Source organism: Schistocerca cancellata, chromosome 1 (assembly GCF_023864275.1).
Source record: "Schistocerca cancellata isolate TAMUIC-IGC-003103 chromosome 1, iqSchCanc2.1, whole genome shotgun sequence".
In the NCBI taxonomy this organism is placed as follows: Eukaryota; Metazoa; Arthropoda; class Insecta; order Orthoptera; family Acrididae; genus Schistocerca; species Schistocerca cancellata.
This window is the reverse complement of record NC_064626.1, coordinates 759,501,907-759,525,187: the sequence shown is the minus strand read 5'-3', so window position 1 is coordinate 759,525,187 and position 23,281 is coordinate 759,501,907. Positions and strand designations below refer to the sequence as shown.

At 42.0% G+C, this 23,281-nt stretch overlaps 1 protein-coding gene across 3 annotated transcripts in view; it reads right to left on the bottom strand.

The window, feature by feature from the left end:
• The window catches only part of LOC126186300 (germinal-center associated nuclear protein), a 304,544-nt gene that overhangs the window by 228,972 nt on the left and 52,291 nt on the right, over window positions 1-23,281 (bottom strand). For all 3 annotated transcript variants that reach the window (XR_007537424.1, XM_049928199.1, XM_049928198.1), the window contains exons 6-8: window positions 22,739-22,954; window positions 6,436-6,704; window positions 4,745-4,970 (exon numbers count right to left, since the gene is read on the bottom strand). Coding sequence is in view for 2 of the 3 variants with exons in the window: in XM_049928199.1 (XP_049784156.1) it covers window positions 4,745-4,970; window positions 6,436-6,704; window positions 22,739-22,954 (711 nt within the window). In the remaining variant the exon portion in view is untranslated. The remainder of the gene's footprint in view (window positions 1-4,744; window positions 4,971-6,435; window positions 6,705-22,738; window positions 22,955-23,281) is intronic.

Sequence of the window (23,281 nt, the reverse complement as noted above, 5' to 3'; positions counted from 1 at the left end):
GTTCCATTTGATTGGTCGCCTGCTTGCGACCGGGCGTTCACCTCGTTGAAGGGCCTCCTCACGTCAGCACCTTGTTTGGCTACTTTTGATCCCAATAAACCGTTGGTCCTGGCTACAGATACTTCGCAGTATGGGGTGGGGGTGGTCCTGGCCCATCGCAACACGGATGGCTCTGAGCAGCCACTGGCGTCTGCGTCTAAAACTCTTAGTCCCGCGCAGGCCCATTGCTCCCAGGTGGAGAAAGAGGCTTTGGCCATTGTCTACGCTGTTACCAAGTTTCACCCTTTCTTGTATGGCACGAAGTTTCAGTTAATCACTGACCATAAGCCATTAATATCGTTATTTGGCCCCGCCTCTCAGATTCAGGATAGGGCGGCCCACAGACTGCAGCGCTGTGCCTTGTTCCGCTCTAAGTACCATTATGACATTCATTTTCGCCCTACCGGACAGCATGCCAATGCCGACACTCTTTCCTGTCTTCCAGTGGGCCCGTATCCTAAGTTCAATTGGGAGGAGATTACGTGTTTTCATTTGGATGTGGTGTCCCGCCAAGGAGTTGATGGCTTCCCGATCACTAGTTCTAGAGTCGCCAGGGACACAGCAGCTGACCCGGTTTTCCAGCAAGTAGTTCGCCTCTTTCAGCAGGGGTGGTCGTCCCGACCTCCAGGCCGGGCCCAGGACCCTCTTCGTAATTATTTTGTTCTACGAGACCGCCTCTCAGTCTTGGAAGGAATTCTCCTTCTGGCTACCGATGATACAGCTCCTCACGTGGTTGTTCCTGCAAGTTTGCAAAGGAAGGTCCTCACGTTATTACATGAGGGGCACTGGGGTGCTTCCCGTACTAAAACCTTGGCTCACAGACATATGTACTGGCCCAGTATTGACAGAAAATTTGAGCACTTGGTGGCCGCCTGTTCCCAGTGTGCGAGCCAATTCTCTTCATGGCCGCCTGCAACCCAAGCATGGGAACGTCTTCAAATAGATTTTGTGGACCCGTTTCTCAATGGTTTTTGGCTCATTGTCACTCATGTATTCCCATAAGTGGTTCGCTGCTCCTCAACCGGTTCAGAAGTTGCAATCCAGGCACTCGCAAAAATCTTTTCTGTGGGAGGTCTGCCAGTCACCCTGGTATCGGACAATGGACCTCAGTTTATTTCACAGACCTTCCAGGAGTTTTGTAGGCGCTTCAGTATTCGGCACGTTTACTCTGCCCCCCTTTAATCCACAATCGAATGGGGAAGCCGAGTGCGTGGTGCGCACATTTAAGACGCAGATGAAAAAGTATGAGCACGAATATCCTACCGGAGGAGGCGTTGACGTTTTTCCTGACAGCATACCGGATCACACCAATGGGAGAATGCAGCCCCGCAGAGCTCCTCCATGGGTGCCAACCTAGGACTCTGCTGCACGTCCTCCGGTCTGGTCCTCGCCAGTCTTCGCAAAGCGCGGTACCCGGCTTTCCACCAGGTATGTCAGTCTGAGCACGTGGGTTTGGTCGCAATCCATGTTGGATACCGGCGGTGGTCCTGCACCGGGGGTCCTGCAGACGGGGGACCAGGAGGTACGTTGTCACCAAAATCAGCTACGTCCACGTTTGGGCACCCACCCTCCGACCCCTCAGGCGCCGGCTTCCCCATTGCCGGCAACTGTGTTGTTTTCTCAGGGGACGCTACCGCCCAGCCCACCTGTGACTCTGCCACACTGCGATGGTTCTCAGCCTTGGCGGCCTCCAGTAGCTCCAGCACCGGCATCGCCATCGTTAGAGATGCCCCGACGAGAGCCAGCCCACCTCGCAGGCCCGGTTTCTCAGGAGGCTGGTTCACCTGTGCTGGTGCCTTCCCCATCGTCCCCGCCACTGGGTCTTGGCCCTCCCGAGGTGGAACGGGATCCAGAGTTCGACAGCTTGTCTCCCGTTCTGTCCCAGGCTCCGGTGGTGGGACGATGGGGGCCTCTTCGTGTGGGTCACTTCCAACCGTATTCGACGGCTCCAGCTCGAGGGTTGGCAGATCCCCCCCGACTCCAGCATTCCGATGGACGTGGAGGTCATCGCTACTGCACGACGCTCCACCTTCCAATGCAGTGGATCACAGTGGCTTCACCCCCAAAGGAGGAGGAGTGCAGTAGCCACCAGAAAGATCGCGAGAGGCACACATCGGCACAGCGTGTCACAGACAGTAGTTGCCGCCGGTAAAGTCCCGACTACCAGAGGGCACGCAAGAATTCTGCTGCGCCCTCTGCCAGCGGAACAACAACAACTCAGGCAGCACGGGCCGTGCCCAGTCAGTTTTACATCGGGCATGCCTAGCAGACAGTTCCCGGTCTACCCTATGTGAAGTGCGACGGACAACGTGAATCGTGTTAATACAAAACTGGTGTCTAATTGTTTACAAACTATCAAAGTTTTTTTTCACACATCAGTAAATTTCCACATGAGCACCCTTGGCAGCACGTACCACATCTAGGCGATATTCAATTTCCGTCCACACATTAGCCAAAATCACTGGAGGGATCGACTCAACGACTGTGGATATCCGTTGCTGCAGGGTTTCAAGATCTGGTACACGTATTCGGTAGACCTCGTCCTTGACGTAACCCCATAAAAAGAAATCTAATGGGGTTATGTCAGAAGAGTGTGGAGGCCAAACCGTTGGCCCATCACGACCAATCCATCGCCCAGGAAAGGTCATATCGAGATAGGCACGGACGTCCAAACCCCAATGAGGCGGTGCACCATCTTTATTGAAACAAGACATCGGGGTGATACTGACGCAGCTGAGGAACAGCATACAGTTGAAACATGTCCAGATACGCTGCAGATGTGACGGTAGCCTCAGCGAAGAAGAATGGCCCGATAATTCGATCGTGCAATAGCGCGCACCAAACATTCACCTTTGGACTGCCTCTGGTGCACTCGAGGAAGTTTACTGATGTGTGAAAAAAACTTTGATAGTTTGTAAACAATTAGACTCCAGTTTCATATTTGTATCTTCCTTCTAGCCTGCATCATCAATTTATGTAATCAGGGAAAGACTTTTGGGACACCCTGTACACATTTCATACTTTTACATCTGTTAGGTCATTTTCTTGCACGGATTGTACATTTTCTCTTACTTGGCTTGCTGTTTCTTTTACATTACTGGTGCTCACTTAGACATATGAGAACACAACTTAACACTGCATTACCTGAAGCAATAATACAGGCTGGCAATTGTACGACAACAATGGAACGGCACAAGATAATATGATTTGTGGTTGGTGCACTTTATGCAGAGATGCACCTGCTCGAGGGTCAGGATATATACTTTTTATTTCTTGATGGTGACTAATTTCGGACACCTATGTCCATCTTCAAACCACCTATATTATAAGTGTGGCAATACAGGCAAAAGCCCATGTCCAAAAATCACCCCTTTAGTGATGATCAAAGCCACACTATGGGCAACTCAACAACAGTAAACGAACACACAGGCCAGACAGACAATGGAAAACTCCAGGGTCTGTCCTATGTGGTTGGCCATAGTGTGACTGTCACTGCAGTGGGATTTTTGCACATGGGCTTTTGCCTGCATTGCCACACTTACTATATGGATGGTTTGAAAATGTACATAGGTGTCCAAAACTAGTCACCATCAAGAAATAAAAAGAGATACTTCTTAACGCAACTTACGACAGAGCTAAAACCATTTATTTCAAACAGTTATTGTTCATTAATACACAGAAGATACAATGGTACCCCCCGGTTGTCTGCGGCAGCAAGGCATGCATCGACACTAGCACATCTCATGCTGTGATGACAGGGGTGGCACAAAGCCACAGAGGTAATGGTATGGTACTGGGTGCCGTATATGCTATCATCGGCAGCAGGCAGCCATGTGTGTAGTATGTGAAGTGGCAATGGTACACATTGCCATCTCTGGGCTGGAATCTGCCCACAGGAAGACAACAAGGGCAGCTGAGACAGCGCATGCTCATCACAATGGATGAGTGGATGCACATTTCCAGACAGGAACCAGACACCTCCAGGGTGGAAGGTGGTTTTATAGACCACATGCAACTTTCCGGCACTTTAAGAAATGAAACCCAGCAAAAAAAGTGTTTTGGAAAGATCTTTGATGCGCTGCAACATGAACACTTCATATTTTTGTATTACAAAAGTGTATATTACAAAGTCTATCAAATACAGCACGGTAGCATCCACAGCACTGGCTGCACAATGCACTTTTTTTGTCAGCCATTCATAGCTTTCATAATGTATCTTGTCAGTAATGAAATCAGATATTCAGAGCATGGGACGCATGATGTAGTCAGCCAATAGTGTCAGTGTTAAGTAGGGTGAATACACAAATAGGAAAAGTTAATGGTTTAAATTAATATACATACAGTATAGATACAAGAAAAGCTAAGCTTTCACATGTAATATTGGCCACTAAAAATTTTTTGCTGTGGGTTTTTCTCCTTGTATAATTTTTCAATGGGTGGCTGCAACACTAATGTAAAATTCTCTCTCAGTTGTTCCAATTTATACTTGCTAAACAATTAGATGCTGTTAAGTACATCATATCACAGAAAGACGACAATGCAAACTCTTAAAATACATGTTCATTTTGCAATTACGACTGACAACATAATGACAAACTTCTATGAGGTGTGTAACCAAATGCCTTAGATATACGTAGACATTCAAATACACTGATGGCTGCAAAATTCTGTGACATATATTTTAACAAAAATGATGGCTGTTTACCTGTGATTTTGTGCTTCCAAATGAGTAGCTTTGGCATATTGTAAAAAGTGCTTGGACTCTTACTTGAGTGAAATATCTATGCAGAATACAAGCATTAAGGTATGTTGTCTCTTTCACTAGTTTGAAAAATTTTACATAGTTATTGGTAGAAAGGGCCCCATAAATTGACAACGCAAATTTTATTGGATCTGCAGCTTGGATATCCAAGTTCAACTTCAGCTCTTCACTGTAATGAAGCAGAAATGCAACAATTAGTTATAAATGAAGAAAATTTACTTGCAATTATATCATCACAACTGCATTATCTGAACTCAACAACTGAGAGTAAGAAGGTGTATCAGATTAATGAAAGTAGTAACCAACTTTTATTACTTGCACAACATGATAACATATGATGGCAGAAGGGCAGATGATATAAAATTCTGACTGGAAGTAACACGAGAGGTTCCTGAGAAAGGAAAATATGTTACTACTGAATATAAATTAGTGTTTGAAAGGCTTTGCTGTAAGTGTCTGGATACTAGCCTTATATGAGAGCAAAATATTGGTGACAAACAGCACAGGCAAAAAAAAAAAAAAAAAAAAAAAAAAAACTTTTGAAATTGGGTGCTTTAGAAGAAAATTGAAGATTACAAGGGCAATGGAGGGATAACGTGTCCAATAGGGGAGAAAAGAAGAGATAAGTTGATAGGGCACATTATGAAGTATCAAGGAATAGTTAATTTAGTGTAGTCAGTTTAGTAATGGAAAGAAGTTGGGGGGTGGGGGGGGTAAAAATTGTAGTTGGAGGATGACAAGGCTTAAATAATACAGCAACCAAATTTAAATGGTTGTAGACAATATCATCATCTCCAAGTTAAGGTGGGCAAGTAAACAATATAACACTATAACCACTTTTCAGTAGTAGTGGTTTGTTTTTTAGAAATTCTTATAATTACGTAGTTTACTTTTATACAAAAATAATCATGTACTCACAAAGATGAAAAATGAATGTGTGTGTGTGTGAGAGAGAGAGAGAGAGAGAGAGAGAGAGAGAGATGGAAACTGCTAAACTTGAGCCAGACTCAAATAATTCTTTTACTGGTAAGTGTCACATAATGAGTACAACCACTTGCATTATAAATAGTGTGAAGTGATGATGATGATGATGATGATGATACACAGATCACAATGAAAGGATTCAGGTATATTTAGTCACGATAAATGGCTGCAATGTGGCACTGTAATAAGCAGTAATGGTGAGGCTGCAGCTTATTGTATAACAAATGATTTAATGTAAACATACAGCACAGTATAATGTGGATGGGTTGGTTGACAGATATAAGATGAGAAGAGAGGCTATGTTCCCAAAATATTTAACACACTTGGAACTGATGCAATAATAAACCAAATTAATTTCATTTTGATAATTATTTATTGCCTGGCACAATCACAACAATTTCAAAATTAAATTATCAGTTTCAGCCAATACCGCCATCATCAGTTCATAAGACAGCAGCCATGGTTCATTCTCACCACTGCGGAAACCACAATGTCCATCAAACTAATTTGACTGATATCCCACAGGAAACTGGAGTCAATCACACACAGTAATCACATAACATGTGAATGAAGTTAAGTTGTTGCTCAGAAAATTCTATTACAAATAAAGAAAGCTTTTACATTGTATTATGATCTACTGATATACTTACATCATGCGACCAGTGTCATTTAAATTCAGTAACAGGATATAAGCCTGGAATTCTGGCTTATTTGGGCATTCTTCACCTTTGAGTGACATGTCACTATACATATATTTTAGTGTCTGCAGACATTTTGTTAAATTTTCTGTGTTTATCTTTGGGTCAAACACAGAACTCTCTGCATCTACCATGTATTCGGAGCAGAATATGTGAAACCTGGCACACTGTTCCAACAACGTAACTGTGTCAGTGTCACATAATTCTTGTTGAGTAATGTCCTGAAACAAATTGTTACTTTACTTAGCAATAATGTGAAACACTGACAAATGCTAAAGGGAAAATGTAAGACATGCAAAAATATGTAAAGAATTAAATGAATACAAGTTAGACTTTTATGCTATTGGAAACACAAGGAAAAAACAAAATTTCTTAAGATATGCAGTGGTGTCACATTTTTCATAACATCTCTGGCTCAGCATTGACTTAATCATGCATTCAAAAGTGTAGTCCACAAGTTTTACAAATAGTAATGTGTTTACCACTTCTTTAACATCAGGGGATCACTGATCACTGAATAGGATCTCATCTGAGAATTTCATCCTAAACCAAAGCCACTGAAGTCATGCACAAAGTTATGTATAATCTAGAATGTTAGTGTTTGGAAGGTTAACAGAAAAAAATTACTTCCACGAACTTCTCCACATATTACACAGTCACTCTAAGACTGTTCCAGAAGACATGAGTGCCTGAAGCACTAGCAATATCTTTAGCAAAACATGCAGAGACAGATCAATTCCATCTAGCCAAAAGAACAATGAACTGGTCCTCTCCAACTGTTTCACAACTTCTCAGCCTCACTCACACGTGAAAGCAGAATTTACTGCGGAAACGGTGGCATTTTTTCAAGAGAAGACTCTAACTCCCAGGTATTTATCCTGTTGAACTGACTGTATTTTTATGTGTTCTGTAGTCTACATAAACAGCCTGTGCATAATATATTGGACAAAACAGTTTTTATGTAGGTGAATGAGACTTCTATACATACACATTTAAAATTAAGAATAACACATCTCATATGTTTAAAAATTTAAATAATACCCTTCAGACAAACTAAATCTATAGCATTAATATTGTTCAATGAAGTAAAAGCAGTGAAGCCATAAACATGACTTTAAAGGTTTTCTAAAGGTCTTGACCTCAGAATTCATTTTTAAGTTTTTGAGAATTTTGCAGTAAGTTCAACTCCGATGTGGAAAGCAATATTTTGACATGGCGACGAGCTGAATTGGGTCATACTCCAAGAGTCCAAAAAGTTTCAAGACTGGATTAGCAAAAAATATAGGGGTTTGACACAGTCTGCCCCCACTTGAGTACAATGCACACAGCATTCATTTAACCATGTGAAATTGCCAGAAAAGTCCTCCTCTGGCTTGTCCCCAATTGGCAGTTCACAGCCACCTGTCGTTCCTTCTCATACCATTTGGTAAGTCCCCCCATGACCTGGGGTTCTATGACTTTTCTAAACTCTCCCCATTTCCTAAACCTCAGCAGACCTTTACCTTCACTTCTCTTCATTCCCATTCAACCCTTCAGCCACTGCTTGGTGAGTAGATTTTTTTTTTATCTATTCTATTACATTCCATTGCCCTGAATGTTGATTATGTAATCTAAGTGTTGACCCTTTGTGTCAATTTATGTGCTTTGTAGTTTTGTGGTAGGTTTGTATTGTCACCCGTGATTTGTTTTTTCCAGAGAAGAATTGCCTTCTTTTCACATTTCAAACAAGTTGCAGCAGGGGTCCACGTGCCTCAAATGTACATTACTTCAAGCTGCCACTGAAGTTAGCGTACTGACATTGCTTGTATGCCAGGAATAAAATCAGTCCTCAAACTTTTTGGATGGGTGGTATCTGTAAGTTTTAGTTTTGTAGTGCAACCGCACACTTCTATGAAACTTCCTGGAAGATCTCTGATCTTCATTACACCGATGAAAGTCTTCTATTTCATGATCATAATTACTAAAACATCAATAAATCAGCCATCGTTCAACTGTTAGCATGATACCAATACACTAAAACTTACATGATAAAATTCAACTATCTACCTCAGTTAATCTCAACAGTGACTCTGTTGTTGATCCCAGGGATCACAAGTATTTGGTTCCCTCTTATTACTGTCGCTTTACTTAGATACCTGACTTGTGCAGAGATTCATTTGTTCAGCTATCAAGCAACATGTTGGTATTTAAGGTCAATTTATTGCAATTTACAATGTAGTAACATGAAACCAAAGTTGCCTCTGCTAATCCAAATAGAGAAAATCAATATAGTGAGCTTTTAGCCTCTGTGAGTGGAAAATAAAATACGAGGGTCACTCCAATAAAAATGCACACTTTTTTTTTACCCATCTTTTCTTCTATATGTTTGAAAGTTTTACAGTGTGTAGATACATCCTTTAGGAACAATATTTTCATTTCTCCACATAATTTCCATCCCTCTCAACTGCCTTATGCCATCTTGGAACCAGCGCCTGTATACCCGCACGGTAAAATTGTGGACCAACCTGTTGGAGCCACTGTTTGGCAGCGTGCACAAGGGAGTGATCATCTTCAAACCTTGTTCCACGAAGAGAGTCTTTCAGTTCCAAAGAGATGATAGTCACATGGAGCCAGATCAGGACTGTAAGGTGGGTGTTTCAGTGTTGTCCATCCGAGTTTTGTGATCGCTTCCATGGTTTTCTGACAGCCACTTGGCCGTGCAACTGCAAAACATCCTGCTTTTGACGATGTGGTCGAACACGACTCAGTCGAGCTTGAAGTTTCTTCAGTGTTGTCACATATCCATCAGAATTTATGGTGGTTCCACTTGGCATGATGTCCACAAGCAAGAGTCCTTTGGAATCGAAAAACACCGTAGCCATAACTTTTCCATCAGAAGGTGTGGTTTTGAATTTTTTTTCTTGGGTAAATTTGCATGATGCCACTCCATTGACTGCCTCTTCATCTCTGGTGAAAAATGATGGAGCCATGTTCCATCACCTTTCACAATTCTTCCAAGAAATTCATCTCCACTATTCTCATACTGTTCCAAAAGTTCACTGCAAACTGTTTTTCTTGTTTCTTTGTTAGCCACTGTCAACATCCTGGGAACCCACCTGGCACAAACCTTTTTTAACACCAACACTTTTAGTATTCTGCAAACACTTCCTTCCACTATCCCAGCGTAGCCTGACAATTCGTTCACTGTGATGCGTCTGTCAGCAGTCACCAATCAGTTAACTCTCTGCACATTGTCTGGAGTGTGTGCAGTACGAGGCCTGCCGCTCCAAGGACAATCCTCAATATTGCCGTGCCCGCTTTCATCACGTAACCTGCTTGCCCACCGACTAACTGTACTACGATCGACAGCAGCATCTCCATACACGTTTTTCAACCTCTTGTGGATGTTTCCCACTGTCTTGTTTTCACAGCACAGGAACTCTATGACAGCATGTTGCTTCTGACAAACATCAAGTGTAGCAGCCATCTTTAAGACATGCTGTGACGGTGCCACTCACATGAACAGGTTGAACTAAGTTTGAAAACAAGCAGGAAGGATGTATCTACACACTGTAAAACTTTCACACATGCAGAATGAAAACTGTATTTTTACAAAAATAGTGTGCATTTCTTTTGGAGTGACCCTCTTATTTGTCAATAATATGAACAAATAACAACCAATCTCAAAAATTAAAAAAAAAGGAAATACCTTACTTAACACAAAGCAGACAATTCTACACCAGTGACAACTAATGAGCCACATAAAATTATTACAGGGATAAAAAAATGTTTCCTTAAAACTTAGTTGAAGAAGTTCACATAAAAATGTTTGAGGGTCATTCTAAGAGCAGCAAATAACTATAATTACGGTCATGTTGTGAAGAGGATGCTGAAAAATTGAGATTAGAAGAGAAAGATTGCACATCTAACATGTGGACATCTTACCTTCAATCAGATTCATTGATCCAAACCCTGAAAATAGGCTATAGAGTCCTCACTAACTATTCTGGATAAGGTCAGACAATGAGAGATGGGTCGTTTGCAAAGGAACAGAACTATAGGAATGGTTCACTAAACTGAGCAAAAGGACCGAGAAATAATTTCTACAACATGGTTGTTCACCGTTCACTTCAACTCTGTCTCATTCCTTGTTCCAGTTCCTGCTTTTCCTCGTTCCCACCTCAGTCTCATTCTTTTTTGGGTTAGCTTATTCTAGCTCCACTATTCTTCGTTCAGCTGTAGTTTCTTTCATTCATTGCATCCAGCCATTCTAGTTTAATTTCAAACCATCCTTGAAATGGATGAATTATTTAGGAGTAAAGGAGATGACTCACTGAAAGGCAGAACCGCTGTGTCATCGATAGGCACACAAACAAAAGGCATGGAGCTTGGCTAGCTTTTGAAGTATACTCCCTTTTTCTGTTGCTGTTGTTGTTGTTGTCATTGTTGTGGTCTTCAGTCCTGAGACTGGTTTGATGCAGCTGTCCATGCTACTCTATCCTGTGCAAGCTTCTTCATGTTCCAGTACCCACCGCAGCCAACATCCTTCTGAATCTGCTTAGTGTATTCATCTCTTGGTCTCCCTCTACGATTTTTACCCTCCACGTTGCCTTCCAGTACTAAATTGGTGATCCCTTGATGCCTCAGAACATGTCCTCCCAACCAATCCCTTCTTCTAGTCAAGTTGTGCCACAAACTCCTCTTCCCCCCAATTCTATTCAATACCTCCTCATTAGTTATGTGATCTACCCATCTAATCTTCAGCATTCTTCTGTAGCACCACGTTTCGAAAGCTTCTATTCTCTTCTTGTCTAAACTATTTATCGTCCATGTTTCACTTCCATGCATGGCTACACTATACAAATACTTTCAGAAACGACTTCCTGACACTTAAATCTATACTCAATGTTAACAAGTTTCTCATCTACAGAAACGCTTTCCTTGCCATTGCCAGTCTACATTTTATATCCTCTCTACTTCAACCATCATCAGTTATTTTGCTCCCCGAATAGCAAAACTCATTTACTACTTTAAGTGTCTCATTTCCCAATCTAATTTCCTCAGCATCACCCGATTTAATTCGACTACATTCCATTATCCTCGTCTTGCTTTTGTTGATGTTCATCTTATACCCTCCTTTCAAGGCACTGTCCATTCCGTTCAACTGCTTTTCCAAGTCCTTTGCTGTCTCTGACAAAATTAAAATGTCACCGGCAAACCTCAAAGTTTTTATTTCTTCTCCATGGATTTTAATACCTACTCCGAATTTTTCTTTTGTTTCCTTTACTGCTCGCTCAATATACAGATTGAATAACATCGGGGAGAGGCTACAGCCCTGTCTCACTCCCTTCCCAACCACTGCTTCCCTTTCATGCCCCTCGACTCTTATAACTGCCATCTGGTTTCTGTACAAATTGTAAATAGCCTTTCGCTCCCTGTATTTTACCCCTGCCACCTTCAGAATTTGAAAGTGAGTATTCCAATCAGCATTGTCAAATGCTTTCTCTAAGTCTACAAATGCTAGAAACGTAGGTTTGCCTTTCCTTAATCTAGCTTCTAAGATAAGTCGTAGGGTCAGTATTGCCTCACGTGTTCCAACATTTCTACGGAATCCAAACTGATCTTCCCCGAGATCGGCTTCTATCAGTTTTTCCATTCGTCTGTAAAGAATTCGCGTTAGTATTTTGCGGCTGTGGCTTATTAAACTGATTGTTCGGTAATTTTTACATCTGTCAACACTTGCTTTCTTTGGGATTGGAATTATTATATTCTTCTTGAAGTCTGAGGGTATTTCGCCTGTCTCATACATCTTGCTCACCAGATGGTAGAGTTTTGTCAGGACTGGCTCTCCCAAGTCTGTCAGTAGTTCTAATGGAATGTGTCTACTCCTGGGGCCTTGTTTCGACTCAGGTCTCTCAGTGCTCTGTCAAACTCTTCACACAGTATCATATCTCCCATTTCATCTTCATCTACATCCTCTTCCATTTCCATAATGTTGTCCTCAAGTACATCGCCCTTGTACAGACCATCTATATACTCCTTCCACCTTTCTGCTTTCCCTTCCTTGCTTGGAACTGGGTTTCCATCTGAGCTCTTGATATTCATACAAGTGGTTCTCTTTTCTCCAAAGGTCTCTTTAATTTTCCTGTAGGCAGTATCTATCTTACCCCTAGTGACATAAGCCTCTACATCGTTACATTTGTCCTCTAGCCATCCCTGCTTAGCCATTTTGCACTGCCTGTCGATCTCATTTTTGAGGCATTTGTATTCCTTTTCACCTGCTTCATTTACTGCATTTTTATATTTTCTCCTTTCATCAATTAAATTCAATATTTCTTCTGTTACCCAAGGAGTTCTACTGCCCTCGTCTTTTTACCTAGTTGAGCCTCAGCTGCCTTCACTACTTCATCCCTCAAAGCTACCCATTCTTCTTCTACTGTATTTCTTTCCCCCATTCCTGTCAATTGTTCCCTTATGCTCTTCCTGAAACTCTGTACAACCTCTGGTTCTTCCAGTTTATCCAGGTCCCATCTCCCTAAATTCCCACCTTTTTGCAGTTTCTTCAGTTTTAATCCACAGTTCATAACCAATAGATTGTGGTCAGAGTCCACATCTGCCCCTGGAAATGTCTTACAATTTGAAACCTGGTTCTTAAATCTCTGTCTTACATTATATAATCTATCTGAAACCTGTCAGTATCTCCAGGCTTCTTCCATGTATACAGCCTTCTTTTATGATTCTTGAACCAAGTGTTAGCTATGATTAAGTTGTGCTCTGTGCAAAATTCTACCAGGCAGCTTCCTCTTTCATTTTTTACCCCCAATCCATATTCACCTACTATGTTTCCTTCTCTCCCTTTTCCTACTACCGAATTCCAGTCACCCATGACTATTAAATTTTCATCTCCCTTCACTATCTGAATAATTTCTTCAATTTCATCATACATTTCTTCAATTTCTTCGTCATGTGCAGAGCTAGTTGGCATATAAACTTGTACTACTGTAGTAGGCGTGGGCTTCGTGTCTATCTTGGCCACAATAATGCGTTCACTATGCTGTTTGTAGTAGCTCACCCGCACTCCTATTTTACTATTCATTATTAAACCTACTCCTGCATTACCGCTATTTGATTTTGTATTTATAATCCTGTATTCGCCTGACCAAAAGTCTTGTTCCTCCTGCCACCGAACTTCAGTAATTCCCACTATATCTAACTTTAACCTATCCATTTCCCTTTTTAAATTTTCTAACCTACCTGCTCGGTTAAGGGATCTGACACTCCACGCTCCGATCCGTAGAATGCCAGTTTTCTTTTTCCTGATAACTATGTCCTCTTGAGTAGTCCCCGCCCAGAGATCCAAATGGGGGACTATTTTATCTCCAGAATATTTTACCCAAGAGGACGCCGTCATCATTAACCATACAGTAAAGTTGCATGCCCTCGGGAAAAATTACGGCTATAGTTTCCCCTTGCTTTCAGCTGTTCGCAGTACCAGCATAGCAAAGCCGTTTTGGTTAGTGTTATAAGGCCAGATCAGTCAATCATTCAGACTGTCGCCCCTGCAACTACTGAAAAGGCTGCTGCCCCTCTTCAGGAACCACACATTTGTCTGGCCTATCAACAGATACCCCTCCGTTGTGGTTGCACCTATGGTACGGCTATCTGTGTCGTTGAGGCATGCGTGCCTCCCCACCAACGGCAAGGTCCATGGTTTTTTCTAGCTGTAGGAAAAACATGCACACATTTACTCACATGTACATGCCTGTCCCCTACATTGTGTTCAGTTGACTGCCAACTCTTTACTGGCCCATAGTGAGTGTACTGTGGTGAGGTGATGGAGAGAAGGGAGAGGCAGGGAGTGGGTTGGGGGGAAGCATCTAGCAGCTCATGGGAGAGAGGGGAGCCATTTTTGGGGTAGTAAAGTGGGCAGACGGGTGGGCATGCGATTTCATAGACCAGGGTGCCATATAACAGCACACAACTAATAAATGTGGAGACACAAATTGGGCAGCGATACTGGGACATGGGATGGTGTATGTACACACACTCTTCCACTGAAATCTCACATGCTGTGCTCCTCTACATGTTGTGCCAGTGGGAGATCCATCTTGTTTATAGCAACAGTTTGGTGGTGGTCACTCATTCTAGTTAACAGCTGGTTGGTTGTCATACCTATATAAAATGCTGCACAGCGGTTGGAGCAGATCTGTACATACCATGGCTGCTTTCACAGGTGGCCTGGCCTATGATGGGTAGGAAAAGCCTGTGATGGGACTGGGGTGCTGGGTGGGTGGATTGGGCTGGTCTTTCATCTGGGTCTTCCACAGGGGTATGATCCCTTTGGCAGGGGATTGGGGGTGGGAATGTCATAGGGACAGACTAGGATGCTGTGGAATTGGGTGGTCGGTGGAACACCACTTTGGGAGGGATTGGAAGTATCTTGGATAGAATGTCCCTCATTTCAGGGCAAGATGATAGATTATCGAAGCCCTAACAATAGATGTGGTTCAGTCCTTCCAGTCCGCAGTGGTACTGGATGATAAGAGGGGCGGTTCTGTGTGGCTAGTTTTTGGGATGGATGTGAGGCTCATCAAGTGTGTGTGAGGATATGGTATGGGAAATCTGTTTGTGAATTAGGTCTGCAAGGTATTGCCTGACTGCGAAGGCCTTTGTGAGGCCTACAGCATACCAGCCGAAGGAGTTCTCATCATTACAGATACCTCTACCGTGAATGGCCAGGCTGTATGGGAGGGATTTTTTGGTGTGGAAGGGGTGACAGCTATCAAAGTGCAGGTACTGTCGGTAATCAGTGGGTCTGGTGTGCACTGAGCTGTTGATGGAGCCATCTGAGAGGAGGAGATCGACATCTAGAAAGGTGGCACTATGGGTGGATGAGGACCAGGTAAAATGGATAGGAGAGAAAGTGTTGAGGTTGTGGAGAAATGAGGACAATGTGTCCTGGTCTTGGGTCCAGATTATAAAGATGTCATCAATAAATCTGAACCAGACAAGGGGTTTGGGGTTTTGGGAAGCTAGGAATGTTTTCTCTAGATGGTCCATAAAGAGGTCAACATAGGAGGGTGCCATGGGGTTGCCCATGGCTGTGCCATGAATTTGTTTCTATACCTTTGCTTCAAAGGTGAAGTAGTTATGGGTTAGGATGTGTACAAGGAATGAAGTGGTAGGTTTGGACTCTGCAGGGCATTGTCAATCGTGTTAAGGCCCTGGTCATAAGGGACATTAGTGTATAGGGAGGTTGCATCAACAATGACGAGTAGGGATCGGGTGGGGGGGATGGCGAGTGCTGGTGCAGGAAGTGGTTGGTATCTTTAATGCGAAAGGCAATGTTTTGGACAATTGGTTGGAGATGATGTTCAACAAGGGCCAAGATTCTTTGGGGGGCAGCACCGTAACCAGCCACAATGACACCCAGAATTGTTTAGTTTGCAGGTTTTGGGAAGCATGTAGAATGTGGGTGTGCAGGGTGTTGTTAGGGTGGACTGGGGAAAGAAGATGGTGTTGGAAATGGCAAGTAAAGGTGTCAGTTGGTTGTAGGGGGAGTCGAATAATGTTGACGGGTCTAAGGAATGAAATGAATCGTATTTGGGGCAGCGAGTAGTTTTGTGACTGGGGTATATCAGATCACATGTGACATATCATCAAGTGCGCAATATAAATTCGATTGCAGAAGAGATAACAAGGAAACATGGACAGGCATTTTGGGAGTAGTATGTGAGGGAGGGACGGATTTTGAGTTGTTACAAATGTGTTATGCTGTTACTGGGGTCACATGGCACATGGAGTTAAGTGCACAGTTGTCATAACAGACGCAACTGATACTACAGGATGTAACAAAAAGCTGCGTGTGCTGACATGTATCATGGCCGTTATGGAGTGTGTCATAAAGGCAAGAGGGAAAAAACGTAAGAGAAAGAAATGGACGGACAATAGAGGGGAGCTAAATAAAGGAGACGCTAACAAAGGACGGATGACACAAGGTTTTGATGAAAAGGAGCCACTAGTCAGTATAATAAATAATGTATGGCAAGTTCTGGTTGAAATTTCAGTTTCTAGTTGTTTGCATACACTGTTTATAACTTTATAATAATTATCTATTACAATTTAATACAAGAAGCACCAATGTGCTGGAACTTGTTTTTCAATATGGTGTGCTTGTTTTTAAAAACAAAGTGCCTGTAACTTCCAATTTAGCTTTGAAAAGTGATATTTATCAATGGCAAGATTTACAGTTGTGGATATATATATCTTCTACGGGTTGTCAAAAAATTAAATTTTTAAATGAAATCAAATTAATTTATCCAAACAATTTCTTGTGCCGGTTTTTACTTTTCAGGTTCTAAGGTACAGCTGATAATCCTTTGAACGGGTTTTAGAGCACTCAGGTAACCTAGAGAGCAATATAATCTGTTTTGTTCACTCAAGTCACAAACTCATTTAGTTCAAATCTAGAAAAATTTCTGAAACCACTTAAGTTTGATATAGGTATGATATTTATCTAACAAGGGTACCCTAAGGACTGCTCTATCTTCATCATTTTCTTCATACTTACTGGACCTGAAGATCAGTGCCTTGACATCAATTTCCTACAGCAGTATGGCACAGTTCTTGGAAAACTCAATAAACTGGCTTTGGAGATTGGAAGATTTTATGCTCTGGTAAGAATGAAACAATTCTTACTGATCAGCATAGTGACCGAATGCTGAGTGGTAAAGCAGAAGTTTTGTAACCATAAAGCAGTTGTTTTGAACCTCACTAGTAGCAACTTTTTTACTTTCATTTAAATTTCACACGTTTTAAAAAATGGAAATATTTATTAACAAATACTGAATTACAATTTCTTAATAAGCATAACAGCCTTCTGTTTTTAGTTACTGCTCATATGAAAATAAATTAACATTTGCTACAGACATACAATATTACGTAAACTACATAAAAGATTCAAGAGACAATCTAAGCGGCTATCTTAGAATGTTTGCAGTTACCACCTAGTAAAGTCATCACTGAAAGATCAAAACCACAGCAAAATGATCAAGACAAAACATCTGTGTGGTGTGAAATGTGGCACTTGATGTGTAAGCAATGAAAAGTGTGAGGTTATCCAGATGAGTACACAAAGGACTCCACTAATTTTCAGTTTTACAATAAAGCACACAAATCTAGAGGCTGTCAATTCAACTAACTATCCAGGGTTAACAGTTACGAACAACTTAAATTGCAACAATCACACAGATAATATTGTGGGAAAGATGAACCAAACACTGAATTTTATTGGCAGAACACTTGGAAAATGCAACAAATCCACTAAAGATACTGCCTAAACTATGCTTGTCCGTCCTGTGCTGGAGTGTCACTGTGCAGTATGGGATCCTTACAAAATAGACTGACGAAGAACATCGTTTTTTATCACTGTGAAACAGGGGAGAGTGTCATGATATGCACGTTCGGATGGAAATCATTAAAACAAAGATGATCTCAGTTGCGGCGAGATCTTTTCATGAAATTTCAATCTCCAACTTTCTCTCTCAAATGCAAACATATTCTGTTGATGTCCATGTGCACAGGGTGAAATGATCATTGTACTAAAATAAGAGAAATCAGGAACTGCTTGGAAATATTTAAGTGCTCATTTTTTTCCGTGCACTTCTTGAGAGTGGAATGGTAGGCAAACAGTGTAAAAGAGATTCGATGAATCCTCTGCCAGGTACTTAAGTGCGAATTGCAAGAAAAGTCGTGTAGATATACATGTAGATGAATTGGTTGGAAAAAAATAAGGAACGGTGAATGAATAAAAATGAATGGGTCCTGAAAAGGACCAGTCACCAGGGAACTAGATCTCAAGTATGAAAAAGTTTGTCAACCTCTACTGATCAGTAAACTAAACTTTAAAACTCCTAGCAAGGAAAACAGCATCTCCAGCCAACCGATCATGTAAGACCAGATAGCCATCAAATTTAAGCTCTGGCAGCCACAAACTTGCTCTCATTTTCTGTGAATCACCCAACGTCATGTTTCGATCTATGCAACATTTCTCTAGTGATGACACTATATTTAGGGACTCTGCTGAATAATGAGTAGACTGCCCTTACTTACAAGAAGAAAAAACAGTATAACCCAGCTTTTACTTTCCCAGAATTAACATTCACCCGCTGTTCACAACATTTTTTATCACTCCCATCAAATTTCCTATGCCCACAATATTAATTCACTCTCGATTTTGCTTTAACATATTTATAATTTTCCCACTATTTATGCTCTTCAAAAATGTTCATGGAGAAAAAAGTGATGTAACTGATGTAAAATGACACTGGCACAGTGTTGGCAGTCACGCAGTGTTTACAAATGTTATGTGGATAAGTTTCTTAAGAGCACTCTACTCAGCGGATTACAACTGTTAAAAGTCTGAACAATTTGTGATGTATCTCCTGCCACTGCCATTCTCTACTCGACATGGTGGCTGATGGGAGTAACTAGGTTCATTTGAATAAAGATATCATGACCAGTCACCACCATTTCCAAACCGCCTCTATTGCGCATGTGCACGATTGTCACAACACCTTGGTCAAACCACATTTAGTGTGTGTCGTCATTTGACCAGTTGTAGTGCTAGTTAACACCTTCACTCACTCTGTGTTGCTCAAATGGTTTTGGTTTTAACACAGCACCAATTAGTATTTTTCATGCCTGGCAATGGTCCCCCCCCCCCCCCCTCCTAGAATTTATTCTCATCATCAAGTGCGTATTTTGGGTATGTGAGTGATAAATCTCTCTCTCTCTCTCTCTCTCTCTCTCTCTCTCTCTCTCTCTCTCTCTGTGTGTGTGTGTGTGTGTGTGTGTGTGTGTGTGTGTGTGTGTGTGGTTTTCTACATAACTGAGAAGGCACAGATCTGATAACCTCAAAAAACACGACTACAGTGCAAGAGACGCAGAACAACACATACATAAACACCACATAAAATACTTACATAAATACTTGCAATTGACAATGAGAAAAAATTATTGAAAAACATTGTACTAAGCATGAAAAAATATGTAACTGGTGCAGTGTTTCACTGTCTAAATAATGAATGACAGCCGCAGGTTTTCCAAAAACATCAATTATGATGTATGAAGTTAAGTCAAATGTTTCTAGTTCCCAGACGGTTACCAGTTCCAGTTACATCAGCACTTTTTATTAAATAATAAACAAGCATCTGACAAGTATTTTGATGCCTATTATGAACATATAGCATGAAAATGCAGCAAGTGGGGATCCTACACGTAACTTTTACCACTTAAAACGTTACTTCCACATTTTGCATTTTCCCCACATTTTGCACCATTTTTAAAGTCCCTTGAAAAGTGTAAAAGCAGGGTTTCACTGTAGTCTATTTCCAGATGGGCAGCCAGACAGAGTTGGATGACAATCCAATCAATTCTGGAGATCTCACAGCAGCATCCAGGTGTGACCCAATTATCCAGAAAATCCTGCAGCATATCTGCCAGACATGGTCCAGCAAGTTGTCAGCCACAGTACCACAGCCCTTAACTGTTTCTCGATCCAAGGTCATCATCTTAAAATTCGTCAGGGCATACTATTTCTAAGGAAGGAGATGACAATTGCCAGATGGTACCACCAACATCCTTGCATCAACAACAGTTGCAATTATTACACAAGTCACATTGGAGTACCTCCAGGATGAAGCACTTGGCCCACCACTATATCTACTGGGTACGTATGGGCAAAGATTTCATATGGATAGTCCACTTACTGTACAGCCTACCAAGCATGGGCTGGTCTCCACACAGTCTTATTCTCCATCACCTAAGGGACCACATCTATGCAGATTTCACAGACCCCTTCCTTGGAACAATGTGGGTTATTATGGTTAAGGATTCAACCTTTTCTGTTTTCCTTCTGTCATCAGGTTGTATAAGACAAAAACATCAGTGATGGTAAGGATCCACAAAAAATTTTGTCATCAAAGGGGCTAACACACCATGGTTCTAGACAACAGCCCTCAGTTCACAGTATCCTAGGTCCAGTGATTCTGCACTTGCCACGGCATTCAGCATTTAACGACCACCAGCCTTTCATCCAATCTTAATGGCTTAGCAGAATGTTTCATTATACTTTGAAAACACAAATGTCAAAAGTTATGGGGTCAGCTAAATCAGACTGTTCTTCACGTCTTTTAGCTTTTGGTCATAGCCAAGCAGAACTATTGCATGGGTGTCCTCATCAGGCACTGCTGGATCTTCTCTTCCCACCATCTGAATGAGCAAAAGAGGAAGCAACACCATTTCACATGGGTGCTCCAGTTGGAGGGCAACAGTGTAGGCACATGTTCAAGTGCAGCCCTGAGTTGCATGTGGAGATCCAGTGTAGCACAACAGGGATGCCAGCTACTTCTGGTGGCAACTGGCATGTGGGGTGCTTCACAGATACTGTAACCAACCTGTGTTGTGGTATCCTGACAATACATCTCCACTATGCCCAGAGGGCTGCTGCAACAGTTCCCACCACAGTGGGCCCCTCAACTGCACACCGCAAGAAGTGAACATCTAGTCCATTCATCCTGCCTACCACAGCAGACCTCCGAGGACATTGATCCAGCTCCTCCATCGGATGAACAACCAGGGCTGCCAGCATCAGCATCAATGCAGTCCGCTTCCAAAACCACATCTGGAGTCTCTAATATGGTTCCAAACCACCGCCTCAGGACCAGAGTGTCGCCTGGAACTGACCACAGGGATTTCCTCAAGCAACAGCCTGCTGCCACTTCGAAATCCTGCCCCACATCAGCCTGGCTGGTTTCTGCCCTACATGCAGATTGAAGTAGGGAGGGATCTTGTAATCCCATTGGACATTTCAATATATAACATAGAACAACTGACATGTTGTAGTGCCCCCAGAATTTTACAGAAGTCTGGAGACACTTGAGTTCCAGCCGTTTAGAACACACATTATTTTAAAGCAGGGCATAAGGATGAGCATGGGATACTGCACCCATTTATTGTTTGAGCAGGCGAAACTGGAAGGGACATAATTCGTCGGTGCTGGCAAATGTTCAGCGCGACCTGCCAAGAATAAGCAAATACGGCCTGGAAGCTCCGTGGCCGGCTGCAAAGAGTAATGTAGCATTGTACTGTTAAAAAACAAATGGAGAGACTCAAAATAGTGACTGTTTATTAGACTTTGAACTGCTGTTGAGAGTACGTGGACTGGATGTGGATAGTCAGCCACGATAAAAGCTTATGTATTAATTGTGTTCAAAAATGTGTGATTAACTGATTCTGGGTGCCTGGTAATGTGTGGGCTTACGTGATAAAGTTTAGTTGTTTTTTTGTACAAAGTGGAAATAAATATGTTCTGGTGCATTGAATGATATTCCAAGAGTAGTGTATCTTTTAAATAAGAAGAGAGAGAGTGAGAGAGCGAAAATTTCCCCTTTGTAGCAGTGAAATCTTTGGAGAAGCATCCAGTGCTAGCAGAAGACATCGACGCTGCAAGAAAGCAGAATCAGCATTCTTCAACAAGTAAGTCCACAAAAATGATTAAGCTGTATAGAGAGAGTGTAACATTACACCGGGCCACCGCAATGTGTCATTACGTCTACGTCCAGTACATCCAGCAAGAGTGCTGCCAGCAAAGAAAGCACAGCATCTCATGAGACCAGCTAGCCAACTTATTTAAGCCCAAGCAGCCATGAACTAGCTCTCATTTTCTGGAACTCAGTCAGTGTTGTGTTCTGAAGCAAGCGATCCTTCCCTAGATAATGACACTGTATTTACAGATTCTGCCAAATAAGAAGTGGACTGCATTTATCAACGTGCAAGTTGACCATGCCTGCATGTAGGAGTGCTACAGTGAAGTTACACTTTGGTGCCACAGGCTGATATGCCTATTCAGCCACACAAACTAGCTAACTTTTATGTTAGTTTCCACCATCTATTAATAGTGCCACACTTTTGTTGTAAGGTAACTGGCCTGTATTTGGTTTAACAGGCATGTACAGTGAGATAGATGTGTGGATTCTTTAATTGTCTTGTGCCTCAGGCTATTTTATTTTTTGGGAGTTTACCGACTTATTTTCATGTTGCATTGTACTTAAGCATGTATAATAAATAACTGTTGCCATAGAAAAGGGGGTTGGAAAAGAACTGACTACTACTACTTCAGTTTTTCTCTACTTCCTGAGAAAGTTTTTAAAATAAACTTGATTATAAAATGTTCTATAAAAATATTGTTATAAGAACTCTTTTTCTTTTCTTTTACCTTCCTTATTGATCTGGTGCGATCCCAGAGGAAAAAATACCAGTCCCTCAAGTTTTCATTGGGATCTTCAACACGATTCACAATTTGTGACAGCATATACTCCATTGTCATTCGCAGGACAGGAGCTGGCCGAAGATCATGTGGTAGAGGCATGTCTTGGTCCGCAGAACTTCTTGAGTATTGTTTTACAGCTAAATAAGCATCCATCACAGCAGTCTGCACACAAAAATATAAACAACAGCAATTAGTAACTAATAGAAGAAATGGTTCAAATGGCTCTGAGCACTATGGGACTTAACTGCTGAGATCATGTCCCCTAGAACTTAGAACTACTTAAACATAACTAACCTAAGGACATCACACACATCCATGCCAGAGGCAGGATTCGAACCTGTGACCGTAGCAGCCGCGCGGTTCCAGACTGTAGCGCCGAGAACCGCTTGACCACCCCGGCCGGCTAACTAAAAGAAGCTTATGAGTACCAAAGATAATAAGTATAGAAGCAAGAAAGTCCCACACATTAATAAGTGCCACAAATTGGTA